Here is a 13,536-nt window from a genome sequence, read left to right as displayed (position 1 = left end):
TCTCAGTCTAGCCTGCCCACGGCCCGTCCCAAATACCCTTTTCTTTCTGCTTGTATGAGTTACCATTTGCTGCATAAAAAATGACCCCCAAATTTAATGGGTTAAAGCAATGGACAATTACTTAGCTCATGAACCTATAGTCCAGCTAAGCAGAATGGCCTGGCTATCGACCTTTGGTAGTCAGCTGGAGCCACTGGTGGAGGATGGCCTCACAAGGGGCCTGATGTCCACCATGATAGCAGAAAGGGGCAGCTGAGCTGGGTGTCGTTCCTCAGCAGGCCAGACTGGATTTGGTCACAGCAGAAGCAAGGGTCCTGCCCTGGCTCCACCTCACAGTTCTGTCCTCTGGATTCTCTTCTATCTGCCCAGATGCCTGGGCCAGTCTGCCCATTAACGTCCTCTGACTTTCTTTCTTTCCAATATACTCTAGAGTGTTGACCATACGCACTCCTCCCTGGGGTGAGTAAGATTACAGGACACCCTGATATTCAAATACTAAATAAACAAAAAAAAATTTTAAGGATAAGTATAGCCTAAATGTTGCATGGGACATACTTATACTAGATTATTTGCTGTTTATCTAAACTTCAAGTTTAACTGTGGGTGCCCTATATTTTATCTGGCTACCTTCTTATGACCCTCATCAGCCCAGCCTAACTGGAGGATGGGGTACCCTCTTCCAGGGCGTGTCAAGGACCCTCTGCAACCAGCAAGGGGCAGGCTAGCCTTTGGTGATGGGCAGTGGGTGTGGGACCAGCATCTGTCAGGCACACTGGCCTCTCTAAGAAAAAGGTTTGTGATCAAAGGTGGACTGCGGCTTCCTGCTATCTCAGGTCTCCAATTACTCTGAGAGACACCCCCTCGCGCACACAGCTCCACAAGACTCGTGAGATTCCGGTGCGAGGTCGGTGGACCGGCTCTCGGGGTGTTATTGAGTCGTTTAGTAACCTGGATGCTTTACAGACACTCCCACTGGAAGCCCACAAGCTGAATTTGGATCTCAGACTTGGGAGCCTTGCCTGAGATGCCGACCTGCAGACCTGAGGTCCAGCTGGATGTGTCCTGTTCTCATCTCTGGCTGTGCCCACTCAGGGAGGGGTCGACTGTCTCCCTCGCTGACACCTCTATATCCTGCAGTGATGGGTTGGGCCGGCCAGAGCTGCCCTGATCACGCTTGTCTGCCTCTAGGGGACGTCTTGCTTTCTTACCTGGGCCACTGCACACGTTCAGCATGGGGCGGGGCAAACACACGCCTCTCTCTGCTTTCTGTTCACGTCTGCACCCACCTTCTTTCATCCCCCACCTGGCTTCCTATTTAGATCATCTTAGTGGAAAGACCCAAAATTTGGGTTGGGGCTCTGGGGAAACAGCCCCTTTAGTCTCAGGCATCCCTTGGGGAGTCTGACTCAATGGACTAGGGTTTTGTAAATGATCTTGGTTCAGAGCCACATCCATAGTATAACAAACCTTGGGCTTCCATTTTCCTCTCGTATGTTGTTCAAACATGACCACAGGGACACCACTGGAGAGCCAGGGCTGGGGATTGCAGTAGCATCCCTGTCCTCTACGGTCTTCGAGCACACTGGTTTCTAACACCCAGTAAGTAAAGACAAAATAAACACATTTCTCTTCAATGCTGAAAGATCCAGAAAAGAGGTCAGAGTGCACCTTAGTGCTAAGGGTCACCTCACACCGTGGAGAGCTCTGGTGGCAAGGTGACACCCCTTTCTTGCTTCCTCCACTGGGTTCAGAAGGATGCTCCCGAGGGGCATGCTGAGGGGCTGGCCTTCAATCTCTAGTGGACGTGCTGTCCCTGTGCAATGCAGCTCCCATGCTCCCCGCCCCCCGTCTCCTGGCACGTCCCTGGGTTTGGGGCTGCGCCTGGGCTCCTGTTGTTGCCTTGCTGCCTGCATTCGGCCTCCCCATGCCCCCCACGATTGCCCTGCCCTGTCCCTGCCCCCTTCTCCTTGTGGCATGTGGCGGGGAGCCCCTCCCCAGGACCAGCCTGCTCTCCAGGTGAGCCAGCTCCTAAGCAGGGACAGCTCAGAGCACGTCACTTAGCTGACAGCCCAGACCAACCACTGCGAAGGGAGTCCTGATGTCCTCTGTGCCTTTTATTGTGACCCTTACCCAAAGGTCACTTGGAAAGTACCTGGCATGGTGGCGGCAACAGTGAGTGGGCCTCTCCTAGGAGGCCAGAACATCAAAGCTGCCGTCGGTTTCAGCTTTCTAACCACAGTTGACTCCAGGTCTGAGATGGTGGTAGAGCACACAGTGAGAGCTGCTGGCGGGCTGGGCGCCCTCCTAAGCAGGCCCTCAGTGCTCCCAATGCCCAAGGCCGACTTTATTAGCATCTTTTCTCATCATGAGCTGGTCTGCTCGCACCGCACCCCGCGGTACAGGCTGTTGCTGCCTTCCTGTTGGGCAGGAGACAGAACCCTCCTGACCGCCCGCCCCAGTCACCCTGCAGCTGGGTTCACGACTTTTCCCAGGAAGAGCAAACTCTGGGTGGTCACCTCCCACAGCAGCAGCAGGAAGGGCCTGTTGAAATGGGCGCGAGGGGCCCAGGTCGTGTTCAGGGGCGGGGGCTGGGAGAGGAGGCCAGAGGCGGCCCCTGCCTCGGTTCCTTTCTCATTCATGTCCACCACTGCCTTGTGTGACACCTGGAAGGAGAGAAGAGCCCGAAGTCAGGGGATTCGGAGGGCAGAGGCTGCCTCTGGGCGTTGAGGAGATGGGGACGGAGCCACCTGTTCAGGCCCTGGGGGAGGCAGCTCAGCCTTCACCTCACTTCCCTCCCTTCTTCATTTCCTCTCTCCTGAGGGTTCACGCCCTGTGCTGTCGCTCTCTGGCAGAAAGACAAATGGGTCTGAGCTGGACTGGGGTGGCCTGGATGTATCCTGGCTGCAAAGTCAGGGCCCTGGAATGGAGGCCAGTGTTCTTCATGAGCCTTCTTGTCTTTGCGATGCTTGCCCAGCCTGCCTCGGTGGTCTAAACAAGCTCAGAGACACCCAGCCCCCTATGGCTTCCACCAGAGGAACTTCTTTTCTAACCTCATTTCACACAACTTCCTAGGAGGAAAGGATTTTTTTTTTTTTTTTGTGGTACCGGGGATTGAGCCACCTCCCCAGTCCTATTTTGTATTTTATTTAGAGACAGGCTTTCACTGAGTTGCTTAGTGCCTTGTTTTTGCTGAGGCTGGCTTTGAAATCATGATCCTTCTGCCTTGGCCTCCCAAGCCGCTGGGATTACAGGTGTGCGCCACCCTGCCCAGCCAGGAAAAAAGGATTCTGAGCCTTTAAAAGATGTTGGGGAAAAAAATGGCCTTGATGTTAGGAAAGGACAAATTAGCATTTAAAGCACTGTGCAAAAGCTCTTTAAAACATTCGGCTGTTTCTTTTCCTTCTTTGCCCTCCTACTACACAACACAGGTGCACACGCACACCCACATGCACACGCAGGTGCACACATGTGCAAACACACCCACTCTATGTCCCTAATCAAAGCTCAGGGAGGGGCCTTGGCCGTCTCCCCACCAGCAAAATCTTCCATTCTTATTCCCAAATATCAGCTCTCCCCTCCTGTTATCAACCCTTGTCCATTTCATGTGTCTCGTGGGGCCACCTGTCATACAGAACACGGCCCCTCCCCATTGAAAGGGGAACTCACTCGAGCAAATGGCCTGTGCACTGTCATGACACAGGCCAGGCATGGGCAAAGTGTTAGGAGCCACTGCACATTTTATCTTGCTTCGCCCTCTTCTGTGAGAAGGGTGTGTCCCAAACAGGGGCTTCTCCCTTCACCTACATCCTAGAAGAAAGCAGTCATGGGAAGCAGATATGTAGCTTACAGCAGTGACCTGGTTTGGACGTGTAATATGAATAGGTAATAAGCCTTTGGTATAGTCAGGCTCTGAGATGTAGGGATTGTTTGTTACTGCAACAGAACTGAGTGATATACCTTCTGCTTATGTCCCACTATTATCCATAGCTATAACAAAGGCAGGTAAAGTCTCAGAGCTGCCCTAATAAGAGGCTATACTAGGAATCAAAACAAAGCTATCCCACATTTGGGAAAACTCTGGCCCCATGGATGATCTCCAGTGAGCATCTGCTCTATTCAGAACACTTTATTTGTGCATGAAGAATCCAGATCTAAGAGAAGGGGAGGTGGGAAGGGAGTTGTCCGTGAAAAGAAGCTGTAAGATCGTGGTTTTGCAGACCCTGTACAGGAAAAAGACTGGGGAACTTGATTTCCCACAATATGAGAAGTGAGGCCCTTGCCCCACCACACCCACACACATCCACTGCCTTACCCTGGAGATGGTCTTGTTGAGCTGCCCGGTGATCCCTGAGAAGTCTGCCTCCAAGCTGAATATGCTGGTGAGCCCGATGTGGGGAAGAATCTCTTCCAGGTTATACACTGCAGAAATCGAAAACCTGGGCAAGTGCAAATCCAACAGGCTGGAGAGAGAACCAGAGAAATGGCACCATCTTGTAAATGCTGCCCTCGCCTGTTAGTTGGCAGACTGTGCTGAGGGGAGACCAGTGTTTCCTAGTGAGGGGCTGAACTGTCCCCCAGGACACATCTGCTCTGGCAGAGACTCCACCTCCTGTAACCAGAGCTCCCTCCCTGCAGGCCTCATGGGGCGGCTTGGGTTGGACCTGAGAGGGCTCCTGATGTGGCCACCTGTTCTCTTAGTCCCGTTTGTGGAAGGCTCTTTGGCTGCCACGCTCAGAGTAGGTTTTTGAACAACTTAACCAATGGAATCCACAGAGCGGTGGTGTGAACAGGGCTGTCCACATCTCCCATCTCCACATCTTGCTCACCTGCAGTTTCTGCAGCCAACACCCAAACCATGTCCTCACTCCATCTCCTGTCCCTCCCCTCGTGCAGGCCACCACCATCTCCCATCTGTGAAATGGCACAGAGATGCCATTCAATGGGGCGGCTCTGAGGATCTGGTGGCAGAGCAGGTATGTAAAATGTCAGTCACAAATAAACAGAATGACTCGCTCCTGCACCTGGGCTGTCCTGTCCATCAGATTGCCACACTTCCTGGGACCAACTCTGGAGAGTGTTTCAACCCACGGTAAATCTGTCCTCTTCTCCTTGGGATTACTCTTTTTCTTAAGTATTGGTTGACAATTGCCAGGGCACCTACATATTTGACTAGTTAATAACTAATTTGGAAACTTAAGCCTCTAGAGAATCAAATTTAGGTTTATCATTATTATTGCCAGTTGAGCTTGTGGCCATGGGAAGATCCAGGTACTAGCTGAAGTGGAAGGACATCTTGGCTTTGACACATTTTTCACAGGCAGATCTTGGGTGGGCAAACTTCAGGCCACTGGTGGGGGCAGGGGCAGGGGTGGAAGGGGTTGTTGAGCAGAATTTTACAGCAGGAGCTCTGGTGGGGTGGACACTGTGGGTGTCCAGCAAATGTCAATGAGCAATGAACAGCATACCAAGGAGTGTAGTCCCCTAGGCAAGCCAACCTTCCTCACATCCAAATGGAGGAAAACACTAGAACCTGAAGTTCCCATGAAAATAACTGCCATGATTCTGCAATTCTCTGACACAGGAACGCAGGTTTGAAAGACCAACTGGATTGGTTTTGGCCTTTGAAGTTCAAAACGAGGAGAAGTCAAAGCAAACCCTTTTTGAGGGAAAACCTACTTAGTCCAGAAGACCCTATGAAACTCCCTTCTGCAGTGGGGAAAAGGGGCAGGCTCACCCTGAGGGAGCCTCAGACGGTGGGGCTGGAGTCTGGGTCTGACTGAAGCTTTACCAGTTGGGAGAATTCCTCAAGTCCTGGTTTTTCCTCTTTTATCTGATGCTTTAATTTCTGCCCAAATACAACATGCCCTTTCCCGATCTCTGATACTTCCGTGTGGGCGGAGCTCTGAGAGGAGACCCAGTGGCACAAAGGGAGGCTGGCGCCTCCTGGGTGGTGTGGAGCTACCACTGAGAGATGGTGTTTATAGGCTTCCCCTTGAATCTGGGTGGGTTTCGTGACTTCTCAAACCAGTACAATATGGCAGGAGGGGCACTGCTAAGGGACCCAACCCTTCCGAGAGTAGTAGCGTTCCCTTCCCTCTGAGCCCTGAGCTGCCATACAACGTCAATCATCCTGAGCTGCTCCTCTCAGACTAGCCTAGGGGACACACGGCATGAAGAGAAGCTGGCCCAGCCCTGATCCTCTCCAGCCAGCCCAGCCCAGGCTCCAGACACACGATGGAACCTTCCATGCCTCCACCCAGCCCCCATCATCCCTAGGAGTGAGAACCAGCCAACTGGGCCCTGTCTACCAGGGCACAGAGGGCCAACAGCTGGCTTTCAGGAGCTGTTTAGTTTAGGGGAGGTTTGTCTGCAGCTAGAGTACCCAGAATTCAGGACCAGATTTCATCCCAGATCACTCCGTAACGGAAGATGCATCCCCAGAAGGGGCTGGCCAGGGAAGGGGACCTAAGGAAACCAGAAAAGACTGAGGCTGCCATGACAAAACCACAGATCAAAAAGCAAGGGAGATAGAAGGGGATTCTCCTTTCCCAACTTTCCCTCCTCCCCTTGATTTCCTTCCTCTATCCCAACATTCCTTTTTCCACGATTCCTTATTTCTTAGCTTCTGCACACAAGAGAGATCATTTGACCCTCAACTTTCTGAGTCTGGCTTGTTTCACTCAGCGTGATGTTCTCCGGTTCCATCCACTTGCCAGCAAATGCCGTCGTTTCGTTCTTCTTTATGGCCAAATACAACTCCATTATGGATATATGCCACATTTTCTTTATATGATGATGTTCTTAATAATTGTCCTTTAACTGACATTTTGGTGACACTTTGCTACTGTGTGGTATTAAATACTTACATGAAGAATGAGTAAGCCAGAAGAAAGGAGATTGGGGCCAGGATACCCGGTGGTGGGGGGGCAGATAACGGTCCATACCCGGAGAGCACTTACGTTCCAGGTATCAGTCTAAGTATTGACTCAGTTAATCCTCCGAGCAGCACAATTCAGGAGGAGCCAACTCCTCAGAGGAAACCCAAGGCCCAAGGAGGAGAGAACAACGCCCAGGATCCCAGAGTCAGTGAAGGGCAAGATAAACTTGGAATGTGGTTTTTGGGCCTGGCGTTGACAAAGACCTGTCCCAGCTCTTGAGCAAAGACTGCTGAAACCCTTCCACGTGGCACCTACCTGGGTAGGAAGAGCTGTGCCCACTTCCTCAGGGTCTCTGGCTGCAGAGTGGCCTCCACCTGCCTCATCTTCCCGGGGTCCGGCAGCACCAGAAGCAGCAGGGCATTGCCACTGTACTCTATCTGCAGCACGGTGCACGACACCTCCTGGTCATACAGGAACCTGTGCATCTCCCTCTGCTGCATCATGGGGACGCGGAGGGAGGTCCTGTCATCCATGAAGAAGCTTTCCTGCCTCCGGGTCTGGTAGCGGTCAAAAGGGTGCTTCCATTTGGCTGAGGACACAGGACAGTAACACCATGAGCACACTCCCAAGAGAGATGCTCTGGGTAGATGTCCTCAGAGCCACTCTGGCCTGATGACCTTCTCTTGGGTGTGTAAGTGTGAAGTGAAGAAGTAGCTCAGGTACAGAGCCAGGAGGCCAGAGTCTCGGCCAGGGCTGAGCCATGAGGGCAGGCCACCGAGCGTGTGCTCCAGGGGCCTATGGTGCTTCCTTCCAGAGGACTTCAGCTCTGGAGACCACGAGGTATTCCCATCTGCCAAGCATCATCTCTAAAGCATCACAAAGATTAGCAAGAAACAAGTATCCTTGTCCCCCTAGGAGGGATGGGGAGACTGAGTCTTGTCAGTTTCTGTAAACATGCCATTTGCAAAGCCACGAAGCAACTGAACTGAGATCAGGGGCCTGATTCTGATGCACGGCTCAGCTTGTTTCCAAGCACTGAGTCGACTCTCTGCCCAGTGGCCTCTACACAACCAGTTTCCACAGAGACACTCAAGCAATGACCACGTCCTGCAGATTCCACTTCCAAAGCCACAGGTTTCTTGGAGGCTCCCATCAGGCTTATTTGGAGCACTTTGAGAAACGCCTAATGTGCCTTTCCCTCCGTCCTTACCTCCTTCCAAACCTTTTTCCAAATTGCATCCAGACTCATCTTGCTCCTTTTTTAAAAATCTGTTAATCTGTTGCTGATCTCAAACTCCTTCACCCCATGATCCTCCTCTCTCAGTCTAGTAGCTGGGACAGGTCCCACCTTCATGCCCAGCCAGACTGATCTTTTAAAACAGATTTAATCGTGTCACGCTACTGTTACGAGTCTGGAGATCATGGTCTTACTCTACTCAGATGCCTGCATTTGGGGGTAACTTCCCCAAGTCTGGATGGAGGTAAGTTGCCTCTGAGAGCTGCAGGGCACCTACGCCCACACAGGAGCATTACCGTCCCTCTGGGTTCTGTTGTCTCTACTGATCTCCAACCCACGTGGGACATGAGCTTCACAAGGGTAGGAAAACTGTCATTCACAGATTTTCCCAAGAGGCTAACAGCATCCCCAGAGCCTGGCAAAGAATGTGCTAGTCACCTCTGCGGTGACAGTGTCTACCCGCAGAGGAGGTGGCAGTCATTGTGTCTGAGCAAGCTCTCACCTTTGAAGAAGATGTGGTTCAGGAGAACCACCAGCGTGTCGCGGCTGAACTGCTGCAGGCAGTCTGTGATGTGCCCGTACGTCTGCTTCCTCACGTAGTCATTGATCTGCCGCCCGGTGGTAGCAGGATCTGAGAAGTTGGCAGAAAGAGCAAGCGCGCCGTACAGCTCCTTGATGCTGTCCAGAAAGTGCTGCTGAGGCTTGAGCTGCCTGTCTAGGAACAAGGAGCTTCCTACTCTTAGTTCAAGTTTGGGGCTGGGCAGGTCAAGGGTGCGGAGGAGGCTCCGGAAGCCCCGGTGGACATCGGCCTCTGGGGTCTCTGTGAGGTTGAAGCCCAGGCCCTCCAGGATCTGAGTTGCGGTGTCAGCTTGAGCCCCAAGAGAGAGCAGGGCCAGGGTGCTGGCGAGGCTCACCGGGGAGAAGAGGATGTTTCCTGGGGTGCCTGCCGCCAGCTGCTTGTATAGGCGCAAAGCAAAGCTGGTAATGGTGGGCGCGACTTTGTGGTAGGCGGGGGCTGGTTCTGAGAGCTGATGGCTGGGGGGCTGATGAGCCCCCAGACTCTTATCTCCATGGGCAGGGAAGGGCTGACAGTGGACAGAGACCAGGATCCCAGCTCCCAGCAGCCACAGCCTAGCCGGCCCCATCCTCTGAAAGCAAGATGGCGAACATGTCAATCCCTCTTCTTTATAAATAACTCCTCCTTTCCCCATTGCTTACCAATAAACCCCACCATTCAAACTGTATCCCACAGGGTGCCATGGGCACCCTGCAGAGGACAAGGTGCCAGATGACCAGAGTCCTCCTGGGCTTGGGAAGACCAGCAGCCTTCTACCACGTTGACAGAGTGTGTGGAGTAAAGGAATCCAGCCTATAATCAAAGCTTCCACAGCGCCTCCTCCTCCCCACCCTCCATCTCTCCCTTCCATCTTCTCCACCTGCCCTCCCTCTTTCCTTCTCCCTTCCTCACTTCCTTCTTTCCATTTTCTCTCAAGGATCTATCTGATCTGAGAAATACATCAGGTGTCAAGTGTCTAGTGGGGAAAAGGAAAAGAACAAGAACCCCAATTTCGACTTCATAGATTCAGGGTCCGGTTGGAGTGGTCTGCACTAACTAAATGAGCAAAGGTATTTGCCGTTATAAACGGAGAAGAGATGCCGTGGGTGCCCCTGGGCCTCCCTCGCACCGAGGCACAGCCATGAACTGTAATTCCATCATCTGGAAGGAAGAGGATGATGTGCACAGCTTCACTAGGCCCTATGGGGAAGAGGGGCTGCCGGTGCTCCCTTGGTCCTTCCTTAGCTGGACTGGACCCCTTGATCATCCTCCGGACGGGGCAGATGAGAGGTGGCCCATGGGCAAGGGCAAAGCCACAGGACGGACGGGCCCTGGGAGGAGAGGAGGGAGAGATGGACCTGTCTCCACTTCTCCATCAAGCTGCTGCTGTCTGAAGGGACAGATGTCACAAACAGTGACTGAAGCTTCAGTCCTCGATTGATGTGGAGGTTTAGGAACCACTTGTCATGGCTAGAATTGTGTCTGCTCCACATTTATGAATGGAACCCCAGCTGCTAGGATCACCCCTGAAGGTGATCTTGTTTGAAAATAGGATCATCACAGGTATACTTTGTTAAGATGAGGTCATTAGAGTAGGCTCTTAATTCGGTATGACCGGGGTCCTTATAAAGGGAGAGCTTTGGGCAGAGACACAGGAAGAAGCCTGCGTAGAGATGAAGACAGGCAGCAGGTGATGTCCTACAACTGAGCAAAGCCAAAGATCATCAGAAACCACCAGGAGCCAGGGGAGAGGCCTGGGAAGGTTGTTCCGAATGGTCTCAGGCGAGTCTGCTCTACCCACCCCTTGATCTTGGACTTCAGCTTCCAGAGCTGCCAGCCAAAAGCTTCTCTTATTTAAATGCATCACTTTAACATCTTATTAAAGCAGCCCTGCAGACTAATACCATGCCTCCTGGACTCTCTTTTAAGTTATAAGATGTGCTAGAAGAAACTCTGGTCCTCCTCTAAGGGGTAAGGAACAGGGAGACCCCTGGCTTCCCGGCAGGATGTGCAGGGCACTGTGTTGCATTGTGCCTAAAACCTTCCTTTCCCTTTCAGGCGCCCCTGCCCAAGCACAGACCCCTGGATCCTTCAGACCTTCATGTCTTCACGCTCCACTTGAAACCAACCTTTCCATTTGTCCTTCAATGGGGACCAAATTCTGACCCTCTGATGCCTGTGGCAGCATGTCCTTAAAACACTGGCATCTTAATCAGCACCTTTAATACTGCTTGTCCAAACTAATGACCTCTGGATCAATTACAGCTGCGGAGGCAGTGCTGGGGAGGGCAGTGTTGCAGGTGGCTTTAGCCCCTGGTGTCCTGAACACTCTGCCTGACCAGTATTCAAAGGCCAGCTGCCGGGAGGCGTGGATATTGTCTTGTCTCCTCTGTGATGTTGAAATACGTCTGCTGGTCAAAGTGTAATGGGCACTTTTCCAAGGCCAGGTCCTCCCTCCCTCCTCCAGCACAGCTCAGTGGGGGTGGCTCAATGTCATTTCCTGTACATTTCAGATTTTCCTTGTTTTGGGATATTTGTAAGATGCAGAACAAATCAAAAATTGGTCTGTCCCCGGGTAAAAATAAGAAACCCAGCAGTGATCAAACTGTTTCCATTTTTTTTTTTTTTTTTTTTTTTTTTGCGGTGCTGAGGATTGAACCCAGGGCCTCATGTTTGCAAGGCAAGCACTCTACCAACTGAGCTAAATCCCCAGCCCAAACCATTTCTCATTGATCCTTTTTATCCTTTGAACTTGGCACCATTTTCTGCCCTACGTCACCCAGGACTCCCAGACCTGCAAAAAAAGCCACCTACCTCCCAGCGAGGACTGAACTGTAGCTGGGGCCTGGGTGGGACCCGAGGCTCTGCAGTAACTCACTGGGAAGCAGTGCCGAGGAACCGCAGTCACACTGTGCCGCCTTTTGCAAAATGCAGGTGATGAGCTCCGCCTCCTGGGCAGGGCAGTTTAAGGCTCACGTGACTTACAACATAGAGCGTACCGACCACAGAAAGAACAAGGTAGGGGTCTTCTTCCTGTCCACCGTGGTGCAGCGCAATGATCTCCCATTCATTTCATAACTCCTTTTCTAGAAAGATCCCAGAAGAAAATGGAGAACCCTCTCGGTTAATTATAACATTCCATTTTTTAAGTGTTCATTAGAGGGCTGGGGATATTAGGTACGTTGTATCACGGTTTTCAGACAGAGGTGTTTGTAAATCTGGGAGGAGGGTGTTGGGAGGTGGGGGTGGGCGGTATTTCAGGTCATCCCCACCACAGGAAGAGGGGTGCTGCCGGCACTCAGTGGGTGAGACCCAGCACATGGAAGCTTTGAACTGCCCAGAAGGGTCATGTGCAATGAAGAATGGTCCTGCCCAAATGCAGGTGGCACCTGCTTTGTGTTCGGTGCGATCCTTCTGAGAACCCTAAGACACAGGGATTCTGATCCTGTTGTCCACACAGGGACACACACTTGGTAAGAGGCAGGAGGAAGACTCATGTCCAGACCAGGGCTTCTAAGCACGCCTATTTTCCCATCACAAGATTTCTAGTAAGTTTTGTCTTCTGCTGTGGTTTGAGCTGCTCTGTGTTCTTGTCTGTCTGCCAGGAATAGTCAGAGTTCCTCTCTCCAAAGTCTTGGATGCCAAAGGTGATTGAAAACCTGAAATTCTAACTTGGATGACCCAGAAACAGTGTTTATTCCATTTTAGCATGAGGGGACTCACTTCTCCCACCCTTACCTCTAAAGCCAGAGATGGAGAAACAGAACTAGAGAGAGGGAGGGGGACAGAGAGGAGGCGGCCGCCTGCCTTGGTTTCCAGCAGAAGCCCAGTACTCACAGAGCCTAATCACTGAGCCAGGCCCCGGTCCTCAGCCCGCACGTCCTCCTGCCACGGGAAAGTGTGTTTGGAGACCTCAGCAGCCTAGTCAATATTTGCCAGATCAATTCCTGGAATTAGTGTGAAGACAAGCACAGCAACTGGGCGGGGATCTTCTGTCAAAAGCACGCGTCCTGGTTGCCTGTCCTTCAGACATGGCATCCTGCATTACAGATGGGAGAGGAGGACAGAGCCGAGGCCAAGCCTCTGCCCCACACCAAACCCTCTGGTATTTATTTACCTGACAGTGTGAAGAAGGATCACACAGAGGGAGGTCGGCAGAGGGCTGGAGAGAAATTCAGTAAAGAGAGAAAGATTGTCCCTCCTGCTCTACCGAAAGCCCCATAAAGTGGGACTGTGGATTCTTGTTTACTGGTGGCTCCCAATATCCAGAAGGAAGTCTAGAACTAAATGAATATTTGTTAAGAGATGCTGTTGACGATAGAAGGGAGGTGACTTTTGTGTTCTTGTTTGAATGTTTTTTATTCTCCGAATCACCTACAAAGAGCATGGGTCTTGTTCATGACCAAAAAACAAAAAAAGCATTATTGTTAAGAAGTAGAATTATTTAATTGTGCAAGAAAAGCATGGTATTCACTTTTAAAGCAGGGAGTATCCCGGGAGATGGAGCTCGATTCTCTGGAGGCATCTGGAGGTTATGTCTGTAAAACTCCCCAATCAGATGCAGCTTCGTCATGGAGCAGCCTTTGGAAATAGCTGGTCATGTCTGGTCCTAATCTGATCCTGAATTTCCTCAGTTTTATGGTCTCTGAGCTGTTTCCGAAGTGATTGACATCTTGACTCAAATCTCATGAGAGACCTGACGTGGTCTCAAATGCCCCAAGTACAGAAACAGCTCGTCGTCCTAAGCTACTAATAAAGGTGGGGGTGATGTGTTATACAAGAAGAGGTAAATAACAGAAGGACTTGTTAACTGGGGTCTTCAGCAGTATGGTAATAGGAGGTAGTGAGATCACAATCTGTGCTCT

The 13,536-nt window shown here is 51.6% G+C and overlaps 1 protein-coding gene across 2 annotated transcripts; it reads right to left on the bottom strand.

The window, feature by feature from the left end:
• Window positions 1-2,342: 2,342 nt before the first annotated feature.
• SERPINA11 (serpin family A member 11) lies at window positions 2,343-12,621 on the bottom strand. 2 transcript variants are annotated; one of them, XM_079126002.1, is made up of 6 exons: window positions 12,509-12,621; window positions 11,486-11,757; window positions 8,618-9,263; window positions 7,194-7,467; window positions 4,313-4,460; window positions 2,343-2,663 (listed from the first exon to the last, which is right to left on the bottom strand). In XM_079126002.1, exons 3-6 carry the CDS (start codon window positions 9,258-9,260, stop codon window positions 2,460-2,462), a joined length of 1,269 nt encoding a protein of 422 aa, XP_078982128.1. In that variant the 5' UTR covers window positions 9,261-9,263; window positions 11,486-11,757; window positions 12,509-12,621; the 3' UTR covers window positions 2,343-2,459. The 2 variants fall into 2 exon arrangements, with proteins under 2 accessions (XP_078982128.1, XP_078982129.1); XM_079126003.1 differs by lacking the exon at window positions 11,486-11,757 and having other exon boundaries at window positions 12,509-12,591.
• Between the last annotated feature and the right edge of the window lie 915 nt (window positions 12,622-13,536).

The sequence above is a fragment of the Sciurus vulgaris genome (genome assembly GCF_902686455.1).
Source record: "Sciurus vulgaris genome assembly, chromosome: 2".
NCBI classification, from domain to species: domain Eukaryota; kingdom Metazoa; phylum Chordata; class Mammalia; order Rodentia; family Sciuridae; genus Sciurus; species Sciurus vulgaris.
The sequence above is the reverse complement of the archived record's forward strand: the minus strand, read 5'-3'. Positions and strand labels throughout refer to the sequence as shown.